Genomic DNA, 26,145 nt, shown 5'->3' with positions numbered 1-26,145 from the left:
TGTCGGAGCTTTAGGTGGAGTTCCATTCTTGCTTGTTGTACAGTATAACTATAGTTGCTCAACATTCTGGGGACTGTGTTGCTGTTGCGCTTCATAATGTGTCATACATTTTCAATGGGAAACAAGTGTGGACTACTGGTAGGGCACACTGTTAACCTGAATGAGTTAGCAAAAAATAAATAAATAAAATAGTGAGGTAATCGGTTGCCTCACTTTTTGGGAGTTGATCAACTCCAAAGTTAAAGTTTTGCAGAACTTGAATGGTTTGATAACACCAAATTATTTTTTGGGATACATAGTTACTTAGAAGCTTTCTGTTACAGCAACTCAATTATTCTCAGTTACTAACTGATAAATGTTATAAAACCACTGGATTAAGTTAACAGAAGTCCAAACCATAAGTACACTGTGTGTCCTCACGAGAATCCCGGGAATGCTGGAGCCTATCCCAGCTGTCTTCGGGAAGTAGGCGGGGTACACCATGAACTGGTTGCCAGCCAATCGCAGGGCACACACAGACAATCTAGGGACAATTCAGTGTTCAACTAGCATACCATGCATATTTTTCGGGAATGTGGGAGGAAACTGGAGTACCCGGAGAAAACCCAGGCACAAACGTAGAGAACATGCAATCTCCAGCCAGGAAGGCCACAGGGCCGGATTTGATTTTACAACCTCTGGACTAGGAGGCAGACATGTTAAGCAGTTGGCCACCATGCCGCCTGCTATGAGCATATGTTTACAATCTAACATAAATTATTATTAAGTTATTTAAACCAGATAGGAAACTGAAAACAAATTATCATTCACAATGTCAACTATAGGGCTAAAATAAAATGAAATGAATAAGTAAAATAAGTTGTTTTTAAGTTACCCAAAAACGATCATAGTTCAATTTAATCAAAACTTTTTAGTACAAATTACTCATAAAAAGCATATAAAGTTACACCAACTTAAAAAAAAGTTAAGTTAGTTGTAGTTTTTATAAGTGCAGTTTAAAAGTCTTTTTTTGGACGACGGCATATGCTGCTCCAAAACCTGCATGCATTTCAGCATGAATGATGCCTTGGCAAGTTACCTACCCATCATCACAGATGTTAGCTTTGGAATTTTCCACTGATCACAATCCGGATCGGTCGATTGGCCAAGAGGACACGGCGCCCATGATTTCCAAAAGCAATTTTGACTCGTCAGACCACAGTACGATTTTCAACTTTGTGTCAGTCCATCTCAGATGAGCTCAGGCCCAGAGTAGCCGGAGAGTTTTCACAGGGTGTTGTTGATACAGTATGGCTTTTGCTTTGCATGATTGAGTTTTTTTTTTTTTTTAAGATATAGCAACAAACTGTATTAATTGACACTGGGTTTCTGAAGCTTGAGGCCCCATGGCAATATCCTTTACACAGCAATGCTGGTTTTCAATACAGGGCCGCCTGAGGGTTTGAAGGTCATAGACATTTAATGTTGGGTCTTAGCCTTCATGCACAGAGTTTTTTTAAGATTATTTGAATCTTTTGAACATCAATGATGAAATCCCTAAATTCCTCGTAATTGATACGTTGAGAAACGTTCTTAAACGGTTGGATCATTTGCTTACAAAGTTGTTCACAACATGGTGAACCTCCTCCCATTTTGCTTGTGAACAACTGAGCCTTTTGGGGATGCTCCTTTCAAACCCAATCATGACACTCACCCGTTTCCTTTTGACCTGTCTACCTGTGGAATGTTCCAAACAAGTGTTTTTTGAGCATTCTTCAACCTTCCCAGTTTTTTGTTGCCTCTATCCAAATTTTTGTTAACATGTGGCAGACATCAAATTCAAAATGAGATATTTGTGGGAAATAAAAATAAATAAATAATGTTTATCAACTTGAACATTAAATATCTTGTCTGTAGTGTATTCAATTGTGTCAGTTGAAAAGGATTTGCAAATCATTGTATTGTGTTTTTATTGACATTTTTCACAACGGTCGCAATTGGATTTGGAGTTTGTACATATACTGCACTATTTTTCACCCTGTTGACCCGCTTTTCTCCTTTCCTGCTCAACAAGGGTTCTCATTTCCTGTCATTACTGGCTCTTATAATAAACTCCCATTGAAATTGCCCCACCTGCTCGCTTCCTCAGTCTTCATTTGGTTACAAAGCTTAAGAGCATAACCGTTAGAACATCTCCTGATGTAGAAATGCAGGAGGAGATAAAGGAAGGAAATGCTCAGGAATGTCAGCCAGATGAATTCCTTTTGCCTCATTTTGCTACTTGACTCCATGTGTGTGTGCATGTGTGTGCATGTGTGTCCGGCGTGTGCATGTGTGTCTTGGACTCTGTTACATCCCTGCATATAAAAATATGTCAGTTATTTGATGTGGGAAGTCTGGACTAGAAATGATGTGAAAACTATTAAAATATGCGGGAAAAAACATCTTAGTTTTGTTTCTTTTATACTTGCTGTGTTTACTGCTTTTAGGCAATGCGAGGTTCTTATTTGAGCTTGGTTCAACATAGGTTCAACATTGTTTTATTTGAAGTACCTCCAAATATCTGAACAACTTTCAGGCAGCACACAAGAATGCACTTGCGTGTACACGCACATGCACGTACCCTGCTGGAAGCATATTGCGTTTGTTCTGCCCAAATATTGGTTCCTCCCAAATATTGTTGCCAGACTTCTTGTGCCATCAATCCAGAGTGCATATGAAGGATTCCTGTATATTGTTATAAACTATCCTTGTAAATCGTCGCATATCTGTCAGATGGGATGAAGTCGAATGAGGTCAAACTGACTTCCAGAGCCAGTGAAGGTAAAAGGCGTTTTTTTTCTGAGACAGCTGCACACCTTATGTCTGTTACCTTAAATATTTCAGCGTTAAATGTCAAAACGGCTCCGTCTCGCATGCACCATAAACCATTTTTCAGTGCAAGGTTAACAGAAGGACACCTTCTTGCTTCTCCAAATACGCAAGTGCAAAGTCAAATTCATGAAAATAAGCTGGAAAGTGTTCAGCAGATCAGGTTGTGTAAATAAGCAAATGTTAGCTTGTCCGGGGAGAAAATGTGAAAAATGTTTGGAGTTGTGGAGAGTAGGCCCGGGCCAATTCGATTGTGTGTGTGTGTGTGCGTGCGTGCGTGTGTGTGAGAGAGAGAGAGAGCTAGTGAAACATAGGATAGAAAAAAGTGCTCCTTGTTTGTTATCGCCTATATATACTTAAAACAGTATTCTTTTTAAAATCATCTGCTTAACTGTGGTTTACCAAATTTGCAATAGCAGTGCATGTGACTTAAGCGGTCCATTAAAAGACTGCAGTAACATCATTTTGTTGCGCGCGTATTGTCATCTGAAAAGAATCGCTCTTTAGCACATCAAACAAACTGAACAACAGGGTTCCTCATTGCAGTGCATTATAGAGTCATACGTGTTTATTACCACAGCAATAATGTATATTCTTCAAGCAACAGAGGTTGTTGTAGGCCACCATATAAATATGATGACAAAACGGTTCTATTGTTTACATTTGCCATTTGCATACATTTGTTCACTTTTGACAACATATCCTAAAGTACTATATATCTCACTGACTTTTGCACTTTGTTTTACAGCTTATCATGACCATCTCTGTAGACCAGGGGTGGCTAAGTTCGGTCCTCGAGAGCCACTATCCAGCCTGTTTTCCATGTCTTCCTCCTTCAGCGCAGCTGATTCTAATGATCAGCTCATCAGCAAGCTTTGCAGAAGCCTGACAACGATCCTGATCATGAATCAGGTGTGTTAGTGGAGAGAAACATGGAAAACAGGCTGGATAGTGGCTCTCGAGGACCGAACATGGCCACCCCTGTTGTAGACTGTATAAATGATACCTGCATTTATAAAATCACAGATGTCAATTTCTTAGCATTTCATTGTCTGTAGACCTCATAGTGAAAATATACTGCATTTGAGCAAATGTATAGCTTAGCATCACATTTGAGGACTTATGTGGAACAAATGGTATAATGAGGTGTCATGTTTGGGTTCTGGGTTTTTTGGGTTTTCCTTGTGTGTCTCCCTTGGTCTTGTTAAGTGTAATCCTGCCCTTCCTCGTGTGAACCAATCAGTGCCCTCAGCCACTTGTGTCTTGCCCCAGGTGTGTCTTGTTGTGTCATTAGCGTCTGTGTATTTAGTCTCCTGTCTCCCCTCTGTCTGTGTCGGTTCATTGTCTTTTTCCTCCCGTCATTCTACCAGTTTTTGCCTTGCTGTTTTGGTTTCTCTTGCCATTTGGAGTTCGCTTCTGTTTTGTAGTTATTAAAGTCCTTTTTGTAACTCACCTTTGCCTCCTTGCCCTGCTTCCCTACGACTGGGTCCTCCACCAAACTTTGCCTTCTTGACATAAGGATGTTGCTGCTGTGTTGGAACTTTAATCATTTCATTAATTGGGGGATTCAATACAATTCTAAAATAAATCATTCTTAATTCTACAGTTACTGTAGATGTGTACCAAATTTCAGTACAATATAGATTTTTTTTTTTAAATCTATATTTGGAATCATTGCATGAACATACCAAACAATTCTTGTGCTATTCTACAATGACGTTTCTTCCAAAAACAACAAAATCCAACAATTCGCTTGAAAATTTATAGCTAACCACCTTGTTTATGGGAAAAAAATGTTACTGAAAGCCAATATTTATAACCAAACTGAAGGTCTTCATATTCAAATGAACAAGTGAACTGCGACTAAATAATAGTAGCAAATTATTTTAAGTCCAGCAGAAGAGGAATGATGCAGATATTGAAATATTTACATACTTGTGATTGTAACTTTTTACTGTTGACTTTCGAGTCGAATTTGTACCTCAGTCAGTTAACTGACTAAATTATTTAGCATATCTGCCCTGCAGCCTTAAAACACTACAACTATCACTTAAACTTCATTGTTGGCTTGCTAGCCATGCATATACAGTATAAATTGTATGAAATTAGGACTTATAGGTATGTTTAAATTTTGTTGGTGTACAGTATATTTATTACATGTGGGCTTGATAATGCTTGTGCAGATCGACGGTTTTAATGCACTTTCAGTTGAAAGCAGAGTTTGGAAAGGCCTTATGATCCCTAATGATTAATGAATGTGTTTCTTTTTCAATTATCACTTTAAAAATAAAAACTTGACTCAAGAAAAGAGGAATAGTGAGTAATGTGGGATGAAAAAAAAAAGTGTTTGCCCAACATGGGCTTGAAATATGGAGGGTCTGTGAATGAAATAAATTAAACAACGCTGAACTGGTTTGTGGGCACTACAAGTCAGATTAGGGGCAACAAATACATAATAGAGCTTTGTCAAACCTTTTTAGAACTACAGTGCTGCCTTGAGATATGAGTTTACCAAATTACAAGCAGCTGTTTGGCAGATAGGTCACAAGTCTTTAGAAAAAGAAGCTTCAAGGCAGCTGTTTCTTGCCACACTCCTAGTTAATGTTTATAGTCAAACGTACCATCAAACTAAAACAATTTTACACATTGTGGATTTAAAACAACCACATGACTTTACCATAAAGACTTTTTTTTACTTTATTATACATTAAGAGTAAATAAAGGCTTTGACTTCATGTCAAACTAAACAGTTTTGAGACCCTAAATGCAGAAGAAGCCTTAAACAAATGAAGTGGAGAAAGGAATGCTCGGAGTTTCGGAATGTAAAAGGGATAGAGGACCTGGAAAAGGTAAAATACACAAAAGGGAAAACAGACTGAAGAACGAAGAAAAAAGGAGTGCAAATAAAGAGTGGAGTGGAGGAGGGGTGCTGAGTGAGCCGGACAGAGACTTTCTTTGGCTCTCTGGCGGCTAATGTGACATGCGTGACACTGGATTTGCCTGCAGGAAGATTCCCAGGTCAAAGCTGCATGCGTGTGTGTGCTTGTGTGTAATTGTGAAGTGAGAGAAAAACAGATTACAATAAAGTTCTGTGTTCGCCTACCCATCATATGATGCTGCCTGCCTTCACACTTCAATCATACACAACAAACACGTTGGGCCACAATAACATGGAAAACTAAAACATTCATATACAGTTATCGGCCATTATTACTGAGGAAAAGGCTACAATGTACACAAACAGACTACTTTGTTTACATATATATACATTCTATATTGCAGAAATATATTTTTACCAAGCCCTACACATTTAAGGTAAATTAAGCAGGTTAGGACGTGGAGATAAAACAAGAACGAAACGTGAAATCCTGAAGAATAGGCTCAATATCGAACAGAAAAATAAAAAGCTGAATGTTCTTAACACTGTAATGGCACATCAGTAGTACAGTCAAAAGTTGGAAAGAAACAACATAATGGCACAGGGAATTAAAACGAATAAATTGTGGACTACATATAGGAAAGGGCTGTGCAGAGTTTGGGCCCTATTTTGGTGCCCAGTGCAGAGCATGGTCTAACTGTGAGCATGGGTGGAGTTTTCTTTCTTTGGATATTTTTGTGGACGCGCACAGTGAGAAACATGCGTTTGTGCCATTGTGGGAAAGCACACAGCTGACTTGCTTTCCGGCCAATGGAAGAGGCTCCTCTGATTCCCTTTAAATTCAGCGCAGGACAGGCGCACACAGTCTTTGACATGGCGGAAACAAAAACTATGAGTCCATGCAGGAGATGGAGTATGTTTATAAGGAATAGCAAGAAGATCTCCACTTGTGATGTTCAGTTAGCCAGGGCCATCACAGATCCACACTTAAACACCCACCACCACCAATAGCGGTGCCACAGCCAGGGGACTGATTTTAAAAAATATATTAAAGATTATAATAATAAAACCAGTCTATTCAATGATTTTCTCCTATTTATGAATTAAATACGATGACATCCATCCCACGTCTGCGGTGCTCAGAAGTCTGCCTGCACCTCGCTCAAATCCACCAAAATAACGTTACACCACTTGCGCCACAACTTAGACCGGCTCTAAAATATAGTCGACATTTTTCCACCATATTGTCAGGTGCACCGAGGGGGTGTAAAAGAAAATGCCATGGTGCAGTGTGGTCTGCCAAATTTCCACACGGACGTTTGGACCCGCATCAAGATGCGGCAATTTTTTACGCCCGAGCGTACGTGTGCTGTCTACGAAAATAGAGCATTTAGAGTGCTGCAATGCTGAGTAACTTTCAACGCCATTTCAACGCCATTGACATCCTCCAGGCTGAAAGCCACTTAAGTCACCTTCGCAAATCGGTCTCAAATGATAATTGTATATGTTTGTGTAACTTCTCAAAGTATACTTTACACACCATAAGAAGTGCGAAGTGCCCCCTCATGATTTTTTGGGGTTAGCGTGTCTAGGAACAGAGAATCTGATGCTGCGTTGTCTTTTCTTACTTGCATTTTCCTTGTGGTGAGCATGTCTGCGCCACACTGTCATCTCAGTTTCCACGTTTTCAATGATTTCCTTATAACACCTTGTCTTCCTTGTCACATTTTCAATGAAGCATTACATAGACTGCAGTCTTTCTTTGAACAATAATTTTCGCCTCATCACAGCCAATGGCTCTTTTGTTTTCATGAGTTCAAGACCTCTTATGATATTGTAGATGAACCTCAGTGTCCTTTGGTTGTATCACTCTTTTGACCTCACGTTTCGTTCATTTTTAGGAGTAGCTTACAATATTCAGGCTGTAGTGGACTTGTTGGTCATTCGAGAGTTGCTCTGGTCAGATGCTCTTTCTGTGACCTTCAGCTTCATGCACGACTGCTTCTCATCCATCATCAGCATCTCCGCTGGTAGACACCAACAGCACAGGCAGGACTACAGGAAGTCAGATAGTGAGAAAATGTTGAGAAAGAACGTACAGTAAATTATAAGCATTCTTGTTTGTCTTCATTCAGTGTTTTGACGTACAACGGATATGAACAGCCGTCACACCCTTCTTCAAATTCTAGGTTTTTGTTATATAAATCACTTTTTGCACGATTAATATATAACCTGTACAATTGAATTGAATCGAGCTGAAACCCTTTACCTTCAAAATAGTCATTTTTTTAGGAAGCACCAAAAAGGTCATGTTTGTTCAGTCATTAACGCTGTATTGATGATTGGTCAATAATTTGTAAAAATAACACCCACACAATTGTAGGAGGAAGAATAGTATATAGGGTTTAAAAAAAAAAGTTTTTTTTTTTTTTTTTTACCAAATTGTGACTAATGAGAGTTCGGCCTGACACCTGCGAGTATTTTTAAGTTTTTCGAGAGAGAAAATTTGTGACAGTGGTACTTTAACTTAACTTTAAATAAAACAAGCAAATGAAATCATTTAGTTGCCGAACCTCAGGTTCAACGGGAGTCAGCACACATATGCTCCCATTTAAAGTGTTTCCAATTAACCCCAAATGAATTTCATCTTTTAGCGTGAGCTTTTTCAGGCTTTTCTGGATTTTTTCCTCTTTCTTCTTCCTCCTTGCAGAAGTATGAAGGCTTTGCGCCAACACTGAATTCTATTTGGTGCTGTTCATAATTCACTCCACCTAGTTTGAGGCCCCAGGACCAACTGAAGAAAAGAAGCCCCAAAGCATGATGCTGTCACCACCATATTTTACTTTTAGGTATTATATTGTCTTGGTGACAAACGGTATTATGTTTGGGCCAAACACACCTTTTGGATTGAGTTAAAAGTTTCATCTGACCATAACACATTTCCCCCACATATTTTTGGGAGATTTTGTTTTGGTCCATGAGTTTGTTACCACAAAAACCTGGCATTTGAACAGCGGTGTGTGGACTTTATATATCCACTGTCTCTAAGCTTTTGCTTACCCTGAAGCAATTTTTAAATCGCTTGCTGACCATGTAGAGGGCAATCGGGTTGATGCAGGAGTTGACAGATGCCATATTGATGCCAATATAGTCTAAGACTAAAAAGAAACTGGAAAATGCATAGATTGATATCATTAATCCTGCAGTTCAGTTTAATTTCCTTGCTGCATACCTGAGCAGTTCACAGCGGTTCGGATCTTTCTCATCATAGATGGTGAGTTTTAGAATTCGGCTGAGGTGGAGAGGGAGCCAGCACAGAGCAAAGACCAGAACCAGACAGAACACGGTCTTTGCAACCTCCCGTCGCTGCACACAAAAACAACATGAATTACTGAGTATGCTGCCTTTTTGACACAAAGGAGTCCCATGATGACTTCTTGTCCACAAAGACCACATTTTGTTTTCTTTGATCAAAAAGATAATTTTAAGAGAGTGGAAGTCTCGTGTTGGGCTGTATTGAAATATAATGGCATAATTATATCTATGAGGACAAATTTTCCAGTGTGGTTTCCGCTTTTGAGCGAAGAGTTACTTTGAGCCATTTTGTGTTTGGTTTTTTTCCCATTGCATGAACTAAGAAAGACTGATTGAGTATGTCAAAAAAATATCTAAAAATAAGAATAAAGTATAAACAGTGAAATCCACGCAATCCAGCCAATTCTTAGCAATCAGTGTGCACATCACTAAAAGCAACCCTCCAATGAGTAGGTGAAAACACAACGTGGTGAACAAACCTGTTTGAGGTGGTCACTGAGCGCAATTTGAACTCCGTTCTTCTTCCTCAGCATCTCACATGTCATCAGCGTGTAAAAAATGGCAGTGCAGGCCAACGGCAGACAGAAATACGCACTGAACAGCCACCAGTCCTTCACCGACTTGTAAAACTAGGAAGAATCAAATGGATAGTCAGCAATGCATTCCAAAAGAATGTGTGCTGCCAGGAATAACCATTATGGAGCTTTCGAGACAAGGGTGTGTCTCAAATTCACCCTTCATTTAACACAATCATTTGTCAAAAGATTCCATAGAGGACACGAATTTGGGATAGAGGACATGAACCTGGATTTGCACAGTACAATAGTTTGTGCCAGAAATCAAAGTCATTGCTCCTCTGATACTGTTTTTATGATGCTTCAATGGTCTATAACCTCTTTTTAACCTGGGCTTTTCCTTGAAACTGTTACAAAGTACACGACTTAGGTGACATCATGACATACACCTGCACATCGTTATCTGTACTTTGCCTCACAATGTATTACTGTGCATGCACGTGCAGGTCAGCAGTATGTGCAACTGTGTCAACAGGCCCCATGCACTGCTTCCCTTCCATGCTGAATTACAGGACTGTGAAGCTCTTTGTCTAGCAGCTTACCCTCATAAAGTCTGTTTTCTGCATGGGGTGCAATAAACAGATCCTCAGCCGTTCTCCTTTGTAGTCCATAGTGATCATGTCAAAAGCGATGGCTTCAGGCACGGCCAGGATGATGGATAATATCCAGATGAGTGCAATTTCAATAGCCATCCACTTGGGAACACCGATCCCTTTGATTCGACTCCACGAGGTCACGGCGCGATATCTGAAGGATCAGTCACAAGTTCACAAGAACAACTTGTGTAAGTGATGTTTGGATCAACCTGCAATATATGCAGTGCTAAATGAGCGAGACATAGCTTTGCTATTTCCTTTTTAGGATCTTTGCGAAGCTAAGCTAACCAAAAAATTTTTTAGATCTGACAATAACTTGTTAACTGGGATGTTAACTACTACTACTACTATTTTTTTTCTTTTTCTTTTTTTAAACTACTACTACTATTAATGTTTGGCCTTTGAGTGTAATCTTTCTGCTATGCCAAGAATCATTAAAAATATATATTTTATTATTTTTTAATGTAAATTTGCCAAATGCATCCAGTCCATCCACAGTAATAATGACACTGGGGAACAATATTTAAAATTTAAAATTATTCTCGGTTAGATTTTTATGCTGATTAAAACTAAAATTGGCTTCCAGATTCCAAAATCGTGGTCATTTTTTTCCTAGCAGGTCAAGTTTTTAAAAAAATTTTTATCCAAAGCTTACCTTCCAGATATAGCAAACTTGCACTGATTAGCTTTAGTAAGAAGAGCTGATTTTACGGTTAGACTCATCTACAGCAATGTGCACAGAAAGCTAGCATAGTAGGAATTAAGGTAGTACTCATATCCTTTGTAAACTTATTAATAGGGTCAAGAAAACATTGCAGTTATGCCTGTTTCTTTTATATTTTGTTTATGTCAATATTTGATTTCTTAAAGTACATTTTTGATTTCTTTAAATCTATCTATCAATCTGACGGTCTTTCGGTGATAGAGGAAAACTGATACCAGTATTGGATTCCGCACCCAAAAATTTGTTAAAGGGATACTTGAATCATTTAGCCATTTTCAATAGTAAGAAGATAATATTTTGTTTTTAACTATTTTACTGCCAAGGACGTTAAATGACGTTTAGTAAAAACCTACGGAGGGCCGCCAAGGACGTTAAAAGACGTTCTCCAAATTTTTTTTTTTGGGGGGGAAACGGGTGGAGGAAAGCCTTGGCCAGCTGTGGTGAAAGTTTCAAGCAGATCTAGTTAGCCTAATGACTATTTTTGGCCCCTAGATGGCAGCGATGACTCTCTTTTGACAAGATTGGGTAGGCGTCAGTAGAAGACGTGAGGCGGAGCTAGAGGGGACAATGGCTGGGGATGGGAAGCGAAAATAGCGACCGGTTGCAAGCAGCTCACGCTTGAGCATTTTTTTCAAAGACGAAAAGCATCGACCAGTGCTAAAGAGCACATTGATGACGACGATGATCATCATCGATGACTGGTGACTCCGAGGTTGGAAGCGTTGACGCGGCAGTAGAAGACGTGAGGCGGAGCTAGATGGCTGAGGAAGCGGACAATGGCGACCGGTTGCAAGCAGCTCATCGACCAATGCTAAAGAGCACAGTGATGATGACGATGATGATGATGGTGGCTCTGAGGTTGACACCGAAGTTGGAAGCGTTGACGCAGCGGCTATGACCACGTCATAAAGCCTCACCGGCTAGCGATGCTAACACCGGAAAACGCGGAGCTCAACCAAGCACTTCTGCACAGGCGGACGTTCAATCGGACGATGAAGAGTACCCCGAGTCCAATGCATATTCATCGGAGTAGTGGGTACAGTCTGCTACTTGCTATTCCCCGGAAAAAAAGGCCGTCAAGAAAGTGTAACGTCTGCACGCGAAAGGGGCAATCACAGTGAAACAAATCTGTTGTGCAAATCCTGCTCTGTCTCCTTGCACGCAGGGGAGTGTTACAAAAAGAAAAACTGTATTTGAAACATCCACATAATTGTAAATAGTACCACAGTTGTACACATTTGTAAATAGTTTGCGAAATTGTTTTGTCAAATTGTTACACTGTTGAATGGAAATAAATGTATTTTGCTATCAAAAAAACACTTTTTCATTGTTGGTGGTAGTGTTTTACAGAAGTAAAGCACTATTTAGGTGTTTGTGGCATCATTCATGCACAAAAAAGTGTAGAATTCACTAGAGTGCATGAAATAACATCGTTTCACAAAAAGCTTGTTTTCTCCGTTTTTTGTTTCAAAACAGCATTTGGGTGAAACTAACCATTTTCTATTGTTGATTACTGAAGAACGGAATAAGGTAGAAACTTTTCTGATGAAAGATGAGAGTTCAATCTTTCATTTGGTAGTATGTGTGTTTCCATAGTCCAAACACAACATTTTCTGTGGACCTTGAAAGATCAGTCAAAATGCTTAAATCGGCTGCCACTGGCGACATCCCGTTTCTGAAAACGTCTGGCAGTCAAAGAGTTAATTATTTTTCATGAACAATTTCTACCTTTTTAAAAAAAATTTTTTTTATCCCTTTTCCACTTGCAGTCGATTGAAGATGACATAATCTGTGCTGAGGAAATAGGTAACGACCAATCATGGCTCATCTGACCAATCCTAGAAAACAGGTGAGCCGTGATTGGTCGTTGCCTATTTCCTCAGCACAGGTGATGTCATTTTCAGTCGACGAAAAGTAGAAAAATTTGTTTTTAAAGGTATTAATTTTTCATGAAAAAGAATGAAGTTATCACATTAATTATGGACAGAATATTATCTTCTGTTAACTCATTCACTGCCATTGACGGCTATTGACGTCAAAAATTCATTTGAATATTTCTATTAGTTAAAAAAAAATCCACTTTTGTTAACAAAATAATGAAAACCTAGAATTTTTTATTGTACATTTAGAACAGATATAACATTTATGATTAATCGTGCGTTAACTATTGAAGTCATGCGATTAATTACATTTAAAAATTGTAATCGCCTGACGCGATTAAAGAAAAGAAAAGATTATTAAAAATTAGGAGCGTCATGCGATTAAATGTTTTAAACGTAATTAATTGGATGACTTCACGAGTTAACTCACGATTAATCACAACTTTTATATCTGTTCTAAATGTAAAATAAAAAATTATAGGTTTTCATACTCTTGTTAACAAAAATGGAAAAAAAATGTTAAACTAATAGAAATAGTTCAAATGAATATTTGACGTCTATAACCGTCAATGGCAGTGAATGAGTTAAAAATGGCTCAATGAGTCAAGCACCGCAGCTGTCAGTCCTAATCCAGCAGATACTCTGCTCCCTAGTGTAATTGCATAAATCCTTCATAGCTCTGCAGACATTTGCAGGAAAGTCAGAGGTGCAATTTTAAAGTACTCTACATGGACTAGGTTCTTGTGACAGCCCTTACTACTGAGGCATGAAGCGTGAAGAAATGAAAATACAAGCTCACGTGACAAACGAGACGAGTGGGGATAACGTGTATGAAAGATGGGCTTGCCTGTCAATACTCAGCGCACACAGACTCAGCACTGTGATCCCCACTGAGGCTTTTTGGACAAATGGCACCATCTTGCACAGGGCCACCCCAAAAGGCCAATCCTCTGCTAGGAGCTGGAAGGAGAAAGTTCAAGAGTCAGAGTTCAACCATGAGAGGGAGTGATGCAAGTTCCCTGACTGTTGTTTTTCCCAGACAGTGGACAGAAACCAATAATCACTTCATTCTGGTCTGCGTTAAAGGCTTTTGAATGCTCAGTGATGTTTTTGTTAGACATCAAAGCCCCTCTGGCTGTAAAGGTACAGTGACCATGTGACAACACTGTGTAACTGGAGCGTGAGCTCGATTGGAATCATATGGACACCTCCCACCCGACCATATTTTGACAACCTTTTCCACTTCAGTTAAATAAACAGTTTCCCCTATGGAAACGCTTACATTTTCACGCACAGACATTCAAAATATTCACATGATAACATGCCAGAGACAATGAGAAATCAAGGGGCTCTGGAACTAACTTCAAGTTTGGGTATGGGTGGGCTTCAATGTTCTGCAATGCGTCCAATATATTTGCATAAGATCTTGAAAAAAGTCTACATAATATGGGAGTAGTTTTCGAATACACAGCAAATCGGTCAGTGTTAAATTTCCAGTGTTCGATCAAATATGCAGTAAGCAGTGTTATTTTAACACTGTTAGGTTAAAAGGTGTTAAATTGAAAATTCCCCCTTTTCCGGTGAAGGAGAAACCTTCCGATATTCCAGCGCACTGTCAACATTTCAATAGCAATACATCCAGTTTTTTTAACCTAATTCTGGTTACTTAATTCTGCCTGTTCGCGAGAGCCACCACATCGTGATAGCTTACATTGATGTTTCTGCATTTGGCAATTTATTATTATATTATATTATTAGTATGGGATTTTTTTTTAATAGGTTTTAGGTGAACTGATGAATACACACACGCTCGCACGCACACACGCACATACACACGCACATACACATACACATACTCACCCACATACAAAAAAAAAATAAATAAATAAATATATATATATATATATATATATATATATATGTATAAAATATATATTTTTTTTTTATAAAAAAATAAAAAAGGAGAGCAATGATGACATGTCAAATCAAATGAACAATACTGAGCTCTAAGAAAGAAAAAAAAAGCAATACATCCAGTTCTTGTTTGTGGCTCTGTGGTAGAGTGGTCGTCTCCCAACGCTGAGAGCATGGGTTCGATCCCAGGCCAGTGTGGCTATGTCAAAGTATCCATGAGCAAGATACTGAACCCACAGTTGCTCCTGATGTCGTGTTATCAGTAGTCAAAATGTAAAGCGCTTTGAGGAAGGAGGAAATACATTATATAAATACCATTTACCAGAATAAAGTGTAGTTTGAGTTAAATTTGTTAACTCTGACAGTAGTGCAATAGCCTACACCAGAGTTAAAGTGGAAGTCAACCTTAAACATTCCTTGACAGTTATATGTGACCTCACTCGTCTAAACATGACATTGTGATTAATATTACATTTATGGAATATCAGTCATGAAGCAAAATCCATTTCAGGGGGCAGCCATTTTGCCACTTGCTGTCGACACATGACAAAGATGTCGACAAAGATGACGTATTTGCTGCTAAGGTCTCAGGTCACAACCAATCACAGCTCAGTTTCAGAAAACAGGTGAGCTGTGATTAGCCGCCCCTGAGATGGATAAAAATGGCTGGATTTTGCTGCTTAACACATATTCCACTAACATAATATCAAATAGAATACCATATTTAGTAGGGGCCGAAAATCGATTCGGCAATATATCGCAATATTACAGCACGCAATTCTCGAATCGATTCAATATGCGGCCGAATCGATTTTTAAACAGCAATTTTTTATGGAAATATTCAACAAAATGTCTTACTTAGGGTTAGGATTCACACATTAAGCATGGAAGAATGTTATATTAATGGAACATTAAGCCTTAATATTTTATTTCAGCGCTGTTCAAACATGAAAAAGACTGCAACCTGTTTGTTAAATGCAGTGGCTCAAAGTCATTTTCAGATAATTACATTTTCATACAAATCTTACAGTGTACATGTACAAGTTTAATGATTTGTATTTTCTAAATTTGAGTTAAAAAAATATTGCAATAATCAATTTATAGATTTGTATCGGGATTAATCGGTATCGAATTTAATCGTGACCTATGAATCGTGATACGAATCGAAACGTCAGGTACTAGGTAATTCACACCCCTAATATTTAGACTAGTGGGACTGCGTAGAACATATTATTATCACAAATAAACAAATAAATAAAACGGGTTTACTTCCCCTTGGAGTGTAGTTTGGCAGAATTAAATATTTAGCACTAACACTGGTACTTTCAACACTACTCAGTGTTTATCATTGCAGATTTTTACGCTGTACAGTGTTGGAGTAACACTGTTTGACTGTGAAAGAAGCAACACATGGTAAAATGTCCGATTAATACTCATTGGTGTGACACATATAAACACTTTTTTAGTGTTAGATTTAACACTGGCGATTTTTCTGGTCAATTGTTCACATTAAAGCTCACCTTGTAAACGTTGATGGGAATGCCAATGATAATGTGCAGCAGGTCTCCAAGAGCCAGGCTGGCTATGAGGATGTTGGGCCCATTCCGCATGCATTTATTCTTATAGATGATCCTTAGAAGTGTGGCGTTTCCAATGATGCCCACAACAAACACCAGGCAGGACACAACAGTGTTGATGTACTTGAAAGTGTCACGAATTTCTGTGGGAGCGCTGCACATGGGGGGCATTCGTCGGCGCGGCATGGTGATGTTGGGCCTCACCGGCGGACCCTGCACGTCTCGCTCGACGAGCCCGTGTCTTTGTGTAGCAGTGAGGGGGTCAGGGGGCAGTTGTTTTTTGGGCTCCAGCTGCCCGCTGGCTGTAAGGAAATAAAGGGCCAGCAGGAGCAATCCCAAATAGTAAAAAGTCTTCTTCATCCTGGCGCGTGTTTGGAAACTTGACTTGATCCTTTTTGAGAGCGCCTAAAACTGAGAAAGAGCAGTGACTATAACAGATGGTGCGCACTTTAGATCTTATTGTTTATGTGACAGAATCCCACCAAACTATCATTTATCCTGTTTAAACAAAGTGAAGAACTGCAGTGGGGGAGTAAATGTTTATAGGCTGTCCGTAAAAAGTTGAGTGGTGTATTTTTCCAGACAATTAAGAGATAGAGCACCACGTCCATTGAGCCCTGTTTAACCCCTGGGCGTTATTATAGTTTGATTAAATTCTTGAAATTTTTGCTTGAAATTTTTGCCAAAATCTGGCATTTCCTTTGAAGTGAGATAACTTAGTCATTTATGAATATTTTTTCACTTTCAACCACTCAAAATGTTCAGTGGCATCAGACCTATCTATACATATATAGTTTTTATTTTATTTTATTTTTTTAATGCCCCCTATGGACAATAATAGCAGTATTATGCTAATAGCAAGACTAACTATGCTGTATATATATATATAAAATAAAAGACTAATTTGAATATTTCATATGACACAGTTAGAGGCTCAAACAAAGTCATAAGTCATAACAATAGAATTTTTTTATGCATGCCCAGTTTTTCACAATGGCATTTTTCTGAATAGCACAAAACTCTTGTAATTTTGCCAAAATCCGACATTTCCTTTGAAGTGTGATAACTTAGTCATTTATGAATATTTTTTTCACTTTCAACCGCTCAAAATGTTCACTGGCATCAGACCTATCTATTCATATATAGTTTTAAAAAAGTTTTTTTTAATGCCCTCTATGGACAATAATAGCGGTATTATGCTAATAGCAAGACTAACTATGCTGTATATGTATATAAAATAAAAGACTAATTTGAATATTTCATATGACATATTTAGAGGCTTGAATAAGTCCATAAGTCATAACAATAGAATTTTTTATGCATGCTCAGTTTTCACACAATGGCAGTTTTCCGAATAGCACAAAACTTTTGTAATTTTGCCAAAATCCGGCATTTCCTTTGAAGTGAGATAACTTAGTCATTTATGAATATTTTTTTCACTTTCAACCACTCAAAATGTTCAGTGGCATCAGGCCTATCTACACATATATAGTTTTTATTTTATTTTATTTTTTTAATGCCCCCTATGGACAATAATAGCAGTATTATGTTAATAGCAAGACTAACTATGCTGTGTGTATATATATATATATATAAAATAAAAGAATAATTTATATATTTCATATGACATAGTTAGAGGCTCAAACAAGTCCATAAGTCATAACAATATAATTTTTTTATGCATGCATTTTGAATTAATTTATTAGCCTTTGGCGCCACCTAGTGGATTTTTGTGTTAACTCTCTAAACACACTAATTCCTCTATTTTCATGTTAATGACTCGTCAAAGAAGCGATTGCATCAGTAATCACGGAAAATGCATTATAACACATCAGGTTTACAGCATATCAAAAACTGTGATTTATAATGGGAGTCAATGAGCCAAAATCGGGCATTATTACAACAACTTTGTGTGAATCTCTCTCTCCTGTTTGGTAATAATTATAAATTACAGCATGGCGCCAATTTGAACTTCTACATTTTTAAACAATCCTGGTAAAATGTCAGGTCCCTAGTGTATTTTTTTCAAATGCTTTTTCTTTGATGAAAAACAGAAAAAAGCCAGAAAATGGACAAATAACGCCCAGGGGTTAAATTAAACAATAATGGGACACGTACACTGACAACCAACTGCCAGTATTAGTTAATTATTTAAGCTTTATTCCACAGCTTCCTTTGATTAATATTAACATTGCTTGTTAATAGGGATGTTCGATACCACTTTTTCTCAGACCGATATCAGTACGAGTCGTCAACTCTTGCGTAGTCACCGATACGGATACCAACTGCCGATACCATGACTGATAACTTTAAAGAAAGACCTATATATCTCAATATAGCATTTTCCTTTAAAATTGCATGAAAATAATGGCAATTTTCTACTCTCTAGTTTCTAGTTCCTAATCATTTAACGGCCACAAGATGGCAATCCGAAACTGGTATCGGCACTCGTGACTAGCTGGTATCTTGAAATAACCAATAGTGACCGATACCTGTTGTCGGTATGCGCCCATTCCTACTTGTTTATATAGCATTATGTGGTAGCTCTTTTACCAAAAATAATATTTCTAATGTTACTGTCCTGTCCTTTCATGTTTGCCACTAGTTGTCTTCTTTTCTCACAGGGTGTGGCACTGACTTTCCAATACAGAAAAAACAAACAAATTAATACAATTTACGACTAGTAGGTAGTCATTAACCGTATTCTGCTACTTCTCTGTTGTTTCGTTTTTGTTCTGTTCTCACTTTTTTTTCTGTCTGTCCGCTCACAAACCTTTTTCTGTCCCATTGTATTTCCAATATTTTTCACAATTTGTCCAATATGATACACAGTACAATAGGCGATTATTTCAGACTCCTCTGTCGAACAGGAAAAGTCTCTAAAAAAATTTAAAAAAAACGCATATCCATCATTCTTCATGACCAAGCAGTGGAAAAAGAAAAAAGTAAGCAGTTGGGATACCCCTGCCTAATATTAAAGCTCTGACTTACTTTGCTCCTTGTTGAAGTAGAAATGATCCAAATGATCCCAAAAAAACTTCTACTTCTCAGCTCAAATGTCCACTCCGAAACCAAAAAGGACAGAGATAGATTCCCAAATTGGAGGGAGACTGTTGCTGAAGTGACTGCCCAGTCATCTCCAAGTTACAGCGCCTTGCCTCTTTGGGACGACTGTCCAAGTTAAGCTCCAGGTCTGTTCCCCATAAGCAGTCTCATCCTCTTCTGTCCAATACTGCCTGAGACTGTGTGTTCAGTCAGCTGGCTGGATCCCAGACCCTCAACCACTCCTTGTTTTATCTAAGGGAGGCGTGGAGGAAGACAAGAGGAAGGCCAGCAGCAACAAGTTGTTCTTTTCACAGAGAAAGGCTAGAAGCAAAATTCAAATATACCGATGTTTTTTCTAGGGGTGTCAGACCATTATAATTTTTAATCATAATTAATCGCATGATTTCAATAGTTAACTCATAATTAATCGCAAATTGTATATCTGTTCTAAATATACAATACAATGTACATACATACTCTTGTTAACATAAAAGTGGAAACAAATGTTAAACTAATAGAAATATAGCTGCTGTATCTCTTAATCATTGATATAATAATTTCATAATATTTCCTAAAATTTAGTTAAAATAAAAACATTTACTGTACTGTAAAAAACGAGTGTGATATTGATTTGTGTTGAGGTCATTTTTCTGCCACTAGATAGCATAATTGCATTTGTAAAACGTTGGTGACAGCTCTGCATTTTTATTTTCATATTAAGAGCTATCTAATCTTTGATATGAAGCAACTTGTGAAAGTCTGCACATTTTTAAAATTGTAAAATACAACTTGACCCGAGTCTCCACAAATATACGCATTATCATTATTACAATTATAACTGCTAAATCTTGACGTGGACGTGTCTGCTGCGTTGCGACTGGAATTCCCCCAGTACAGGCTTTCCAAATAAGGGGCGGTCATTTATCGCTCGTTAAAAAAATTTGTGGCGTTAAAGGAACTTTAAATTAACTCAAAGTTAACGCATTAAGTTTGACATCACTATTTATTTATTTTTATTTCAATCTTCAAATATTTTTTAGAGCTGTCAAACGACTACATTTTTTAATCAGATCAATCACATCTTAGAATTTTGATGAATTACGATTAATCGCTTAATAAAAAAAGCCTTTTTTTAATCAACATTTTTTTCCTGCCAAATTGGAAGAGCACCGGTTATGTGTTAATTATTTTGACATTTAATGTTATGAGGAAGTCTTCAACATTTTTTGATCCACTGCACACGCTCATCCTCATCTTTTTGTAATCGGTTAATTTCTTGCATAATTTAAAATGGAAAAAAAATGACCCCAATATTTTTAAATAAACAAATATTCTTAATGTGATACACATACATTTATTAAATGCTTTATTTTAATGCATGTAATGATGTTTATTGCTCAAACACAACCTGTGCTACCTTAAATGTAGCCATCCGCTGTCACTCTAAAGCAGGGGTGGCCAAGTTCGGTCCCCGAGAGCCACTATCCAGCCTGTTTTCCATGTTTCTCTCCACTAACACACCTGATTCATGATCAGGATCGTTGTCAGGCTTCTGCAAAGCTTGCTGATGAGCTGATCATTAGAATCAGCTGCGCTGAAGGAGGAAGACATGGAAAACAGGCTGGATAGTGGCTCTCGAGGACCGAACTTGGCCACCCATGCTCTAAAGCAGAGGTGGGCAATCTCGGTCCTCGAGGGCCGGAGTACTGCAGGTTTTTGAGGTTTCTCACTTCCAACACAAGCTGATTCCAATCAACAGGATTGTTATCAGGTTTATTTAGAGCTTGCTGATGAGCTGATCATATATCAGCTGTGTTGGAGAAGGGCAACATGCAAAACCTGCAGGATTCCGGCCCTCGATGCCCACCTCTGCTCTCAAGGATAATCTATAGTTAAAATTAATAGTGCCATTAATCTGCGTTAATTCATGATGAATGCGACAATTTGTTGTGACTAATTAAACAGTTAACGCTTTAACTTTGACAGCACTAATGTTTTTGTACCTCCACCAAGTGTAATACGTCCAACTGAGAGGTGTTGTTTTGATAATTGTGTGTTGGGTTTGTTTATCACCGAGCAGGATTAACAAACAACTAATTGCATTTTGTTAAAGATCTGCACTCAGGTGCACATACAATAATGTATTTTCCCTACATTCGGGTATAGGTCATCATTGCATAAAGTGAAAGAACCCAGCATGAAACCAGATGCCCACAGATGGGATAAAAAACATGACAGTTATTGAATATCTACTAATGTGACTAATTGGATAAATCGGTTCTAAACTTTGAGTTGATGCGTGATGTTATGTGCAGTATGCCCAAACACAAAGACAGTTGACTTGCTGTAAATCTAAACTACGGTGAAGGTATAGCCCATTAAATCTGGTCGATTAGGGACAAATCGGAAAATAATTGTCAGCTGCAGCCAGTGGCCAATCAAGTTATTTACCTGCTTGTGATGCTCAACCGTAACAAGACAGACACGAGATGCACCGTTGTATCATAGTTGGCTCCATTATTTCTGCAATTCAACAGATATTTAAAGGGTGAAGTACAAAAGTCAGTATGAAGAGAAAAAAAAGAATCTAGCATTCTATTTGCGTAGTAGCCTGTCAGTTAGGTAGCTATTGACTTAATTTGCCCACCATTTTCTTTCAGATTGTGAGGACTTCTGTTCTCGGTTCTTTTCAGGACACCCCACAGATTTTTAATTGGACCTCCTTCTTTTGACTGGAAATATATTCTTTTGTTCATTTAAGTGGCTGTCATACTGAAAGGGGCACTGAAATGTCAACTTGACTTATTTTCTTACTTTAAAATGTCTAAAGGTTTTGCACCATAATTGACTGGTATTTGGGTATGATTCATAAATCCCTTTATTTTGACAAAAGTGCCCAGCTGAGGAGAAAAGCATGATATTGCCAGCACTGTGCTTCACTTTAGCTGGAGAATAGAAGGCGTAACATTGCAGGGTGATTATGATCATTATGCTCTTTTAATTACAATACATGGCCACCGTTGTAAGACAAATTTTGATATTGAAAAATACTTTCTCTGCTCTCAAAAGTTATTTTTTGGCCCACTCTTGCGCCAGTTGTTTGAGGTTTGTTTCAGCTACTTTCTTAGATGTTCAGTAGGATTTACATCTAGATTTTGAATACCTTAAAGAGTTTTTCGCCTTCAGTTTCAAGACACCTCTTGCATTGTGCTAGATGTAGCAAAACAGCTACATGTATAAGGACAGTGCTCTTTTCTCGGTTATGCTTCATTTTTGTGCCTGTGAACATAGAGGCCATGTGCCTTACCAAAAAGTTCCAGTTCTGTCTCATCTGTCCGAAGGACATTCTCCCAGAAGCTTTGCGGCATGTCAACATGCAGTTCGGCAAATTCCAGTCTCGCTCGGCTTTTTTGTTATCATTCATGTTTTGCGTCTCTTCAATTTATCAGCAGTGTCTTTCTGTGACCAACGTTCAGGGAGGTTGGCTCCACCTACATTATATTCCTCCGTACCTGCCTGCCTGGTCACCCTTGGGAAGGTTCACCACTGCTCAGTGCTTTCTCAAATTGTGGATAACGGCTCTCACTGGTATTTGCCGGAGCCCTTAAGCTTTAGGGATGACTTTGTAACCCTTTCCACATGTATAGGTGTCAATTACTTTATTTCTTATCTGTCCTTGAATTTTATTGGGTCATGGCATTTTGTTGCAGTATTTTTTAGATACTTAATTTTTGTCAAACATTTTCTAAATAGGTGATTTCTTGATTGAACAGGTCTGGATGTGTTCAGGCTTGGATGTGCTCAGTGAAAATGAACTGCAAAATGTGATTATCCATCATTTATAGCAAGGCGGCGGGCAAGTACTTTTTCCACACAGGGTCAGGTAGCTATGAATATTTCTTTTCCTTAATAAATCAAATCACCATTTAAAAAATGCAGTTATTGTTTATTTTGGTTGTCTGATCTTTGTCTGATCTTACATTCGCTTGATGGTCTTACCTTTTTTTTTTTTTTTTCTGGAGAGCTCAGTATATATATAGTATATATATATATGTATATAATTTTTTTTTGTATGTGGGTGAGTATGTGTATGTGCGTGCGTGCGGGCGCGCGTGCGTACGTGCATGCGTGCGTGCGAGTGTGTGTGTATTCATTAGTTCACCTAAAACCTATTAAAAAAAATCCCATACCGTTCACCTAAACCAAACACTTCCGGCCAGAGTCGTGAGGTCGTCAGGAGACCAGAGGAAGGACCAAAGAAAGGAAAGTGAAATCCAGCACCGACCAGACACCACCCACCAGGCCACTAACCAGAGTCCTTCACCAACCCCAGAGACATCTAAACTCCAACAAATCAGGGAGACCTCAAAAGACCAAAGGAGAGACTGAGAAAAGGAAGAACAGACGAAGCAGAGTGAGATCCACAGACACCAGCCTCCACCAATTCAATGACCTGAGGAAGAAGCAGATTGTGTCTGAGTTTCGATAGATGCTGGTGTGGTGGACCTGGCATGCATGAAAGTCTCCACCAAAGAGGGGAGCCGTCAACCCCCGCCAGGACAGAGCAAGCGCAACACCTCAGGGCCCCCCAGGCCGCGGCAGCGCCAAAGGACAACCCCCGGGCCCCGCAGGGGCCACCGGTCGGAGAGCAAACCCAGGAGCAGGAGCGCCCCCCACCCCAACGCGGCCCGCGCCCCCGACCCAACGCAGCAGGACGAGGCACTGCAGGCCCGCCAGGCACCCCACCGGTCCACCCCCCCACCAACCGACAGCCCCCCCAGCCCCCGACCCCCAGATCCCGGGGATCCCCCACACCCAGGCAGCGGAGCGGAGAAGGCATCCGCGCCCACCCCACCCCCCACCGCATGGAGGGACGGAACACCGGGGGCAGAAGGGGAGATGGGGGCACCGGAGGACGGGCGGCACCCCCGAACCCCAGGCCCAGCGGGGAAAGGTCGTCACTCCAGCGTCCTTAGTGAAAGGTAACCCTGTTACTGAGTTCGCCAGCTCGCCGACTGGCGAACTCTACCCCTAGACCAGGGGTGGGCAAACTTTTTGACTTGCGGGCCACAATGGGTTTGAAATTTTGCCAGATGGGCCGGACCAGGAGCATTTGGACCTCATAGCACAGTAAAAACACACAGATAAATGTACAACCCAATTTACTTACAGTGTGCACTTAGGACTGCGTTTTTCAAATAAGCAAAATCCACATATTTAAAACAGCTTTTCCAATAGCTTCATTTTTATTGTTTTAGCTCAACTTTTGCTGTGTTTTTATGCTTTGTAAAGTGACCTTGGGTGTTCTGACAGGTGCTGTTTTTAAATGAAATGTATTATTATTATTATTATGATTATTATAAAATAGCCCTAATGCAGGTAGTACGTTTGCCTCAATGAATATGCAAGATGTGGCATTTACACACTATTTGGCAAAGTGGGAGGAGAAATGTAAATAGATTATAATAGCACATACACTGTGATCTGTCAAACCTGGTGACTGCATCTATTATTAATAGATTTCAATTCAAGGCGTAAAGTTAAAGAATTTTTTTCCATTGGCCCACCCATTTTTAACCCGGGCCCACAGTACGTGTGACACATGCGGCTGCATGATAGCCGCTGCTGCCTGTCACGCGCTGAGGACAAAGCGCGTACATCCAATCCGCATTGCAGGGACAAAATAAAATGAATAAGATAAGATCCACTGATTGTCACACCCATCTAAGTGGGACGAAATTTGTTTTCCGCGTTTGACCCATCCCCTGAGGGAGCGGTGAGCAGCAACAGCGCCGCGCTCGGGAATCATGTGGTGATCTAACCTCCCAATTCCAACCCTTAATGCTGAGTGTCAAGCAGAGTGGCAATCGGTCCCATTTTTATAGTCTTTGGTATGGCCCAGCCAGGAATTGAACCTACAACCTCCCAGTCTCAGGGCGGACACTCTAACCACTCGGCCACTGAGCTGAACAAAAAACTAAATAAATAATTTTTTTTTAAAAAAAATAAAAATAAAAAAATAAAATAAAATAAAAAATAAAACTAAAAATATAATTTTTTCTAGCCTTATTGGATAAGTTCGGCGGGCCGGATTGAAACGCATAACGGGCCGTATTTGGCCCGCGGGCCGGGGTTTGCCCATGTCTGCCCTAGACCGTGAATGTGACCCCACCCAGTGTATATACAAGTGTGTGTGTGTGGTGCATTAAAATGGGGAAATGGACAAAAAAAGAGAATTTTTGAAGGGGGCAAATACATTTTCATGGCGCTTTATGTATCCATCGATCAATTCGTCCATGTATACATTCATTCATCCATCCAAATTTGTAATTGTTCTTAAGGTTTATGGGGAATGTCAATATATCCCATGGAGAACTTGTAAATAACATTCTCTAACATTAGGAGAATGTTGAGGGAACCAAATGTAATCAGCATGTAATGTGACACCGAGAACGTAACAAAAGCATTCAATGAAATCAATCATCAACCAAAACTGTATCAAACATGATCAAATGTCCTGGAAGTACAATCACATCATCTTTTGTATTACCATTTGCCAAGCAGTCTCCTATCCAGGCCCAACCCTGTTTCATTTCTGGACTTTCATTTCTGGACTTGTCAGCGTCGTGCAGCAGTAAGCCAAATACCACGAATCCAAAGACATTCCCTCTGTGATTTGGAGGTGGTAAAAAGCCTCGCTCCATCTGCTGAATGTCAGAACCACTACAGATGATTCACATTACCTGTTAAACCCTTCAGTGAAACATTCCTATTTCAACATGTGCTCTAAT

The 26,145-nt window shown here is 39.1% G+C and overlaps 1 protein-coding gene and 1 long non-coding RNA gene across 5 annotated transcripts in view; one reads left to right on the top strand and one right to left on the bottom strand.

Moving 5' to 3' along the window:
- LOC144042823 (uncharacterized) overlaps window positions 1-26,145 on the top strand; it is a 69,613-nt gene that overhangs the window by 9,870 nt on the left and 33,598 nt on the right. The gene's annotated exons all lie outside the window — the stretch shown is intronic.
- ednrba (endothelin receptor Ba) lies at window positions 5,532-19,532 on the bottom strand. 2 transcript variants are annotated; one of them, XM_077555824.1, is made up of 8 exons: window positions 19,301-19,532; window positions 16,253-16,720; window positions 13,666-13,778; window positions 10,161-10,365; window positions 9,523-9,672; window positions 8,961-9,094; window positions 8,789-8,897; window positions 5,532-7,783 (listed from the first exon to the last, which is right to left on the bottom strand). In XM_077555824.1, exons 2-8 carry the CDS (start codon window positions 16,667-16,669, stop codon window positions 7,646-7,648), a joined length of 1,266 nt encoding a protein of 421 aa, XP_077411950.1. In that variant the 5' UTR covers window positions 16,670-16,720; window positions 19,301-19,532; the 3' UTR covers window positions 5,532-7,645. The 2 variants fall into 2 exon arrangements, with proteins under 2 accessions (XP_077411950.1, XP_077411951.1); XM_077555825.1 differs by having other exon boundaries at window positions 16,253-16,714.

Source organism: Vanacampus margaritifer, chromosome 2, assembly GCF_051991255.1.
Source record: "Vanacampus margaritifer isolate UIUO_Vmar chromosome 2, RoL_Vmar_1.0, whole genome shotgun sequence".
Taxonomy (NCBI): Eukaryota; Metazoa; Chordata; class Actinopteri; order Syngnathiformes; family Syngnathidae; genus Vanacampus; species Vanacampus margaritifer.
This window is presented reverse-complemented; position numbering and strand designations above follow the sequence as displayed.

Coding starts and splice junctions, on each gene's coding strand:
- ednrba (XM_077555824.1), bottom strand. CDS start 16,669: ATGAAGAAGACTTTTTACTATTTGGGATTGCTCCTGCTGGCCCTTTAT. Junction 10,366..13,665: donor TGTGCGCTGAGTATTGACAG/GCAAGCCCATCT, acceptor CTGATCCTTCAG/ATATCGCGCCGTGACCTCGT. Junction 8,898..8,960: donor AACCGCTGTGAACTGCTCAG/GTATGCAGCAAG, acceptor TGCATTTTCCAG/TTTCTTTTTAGTCTTAGACT.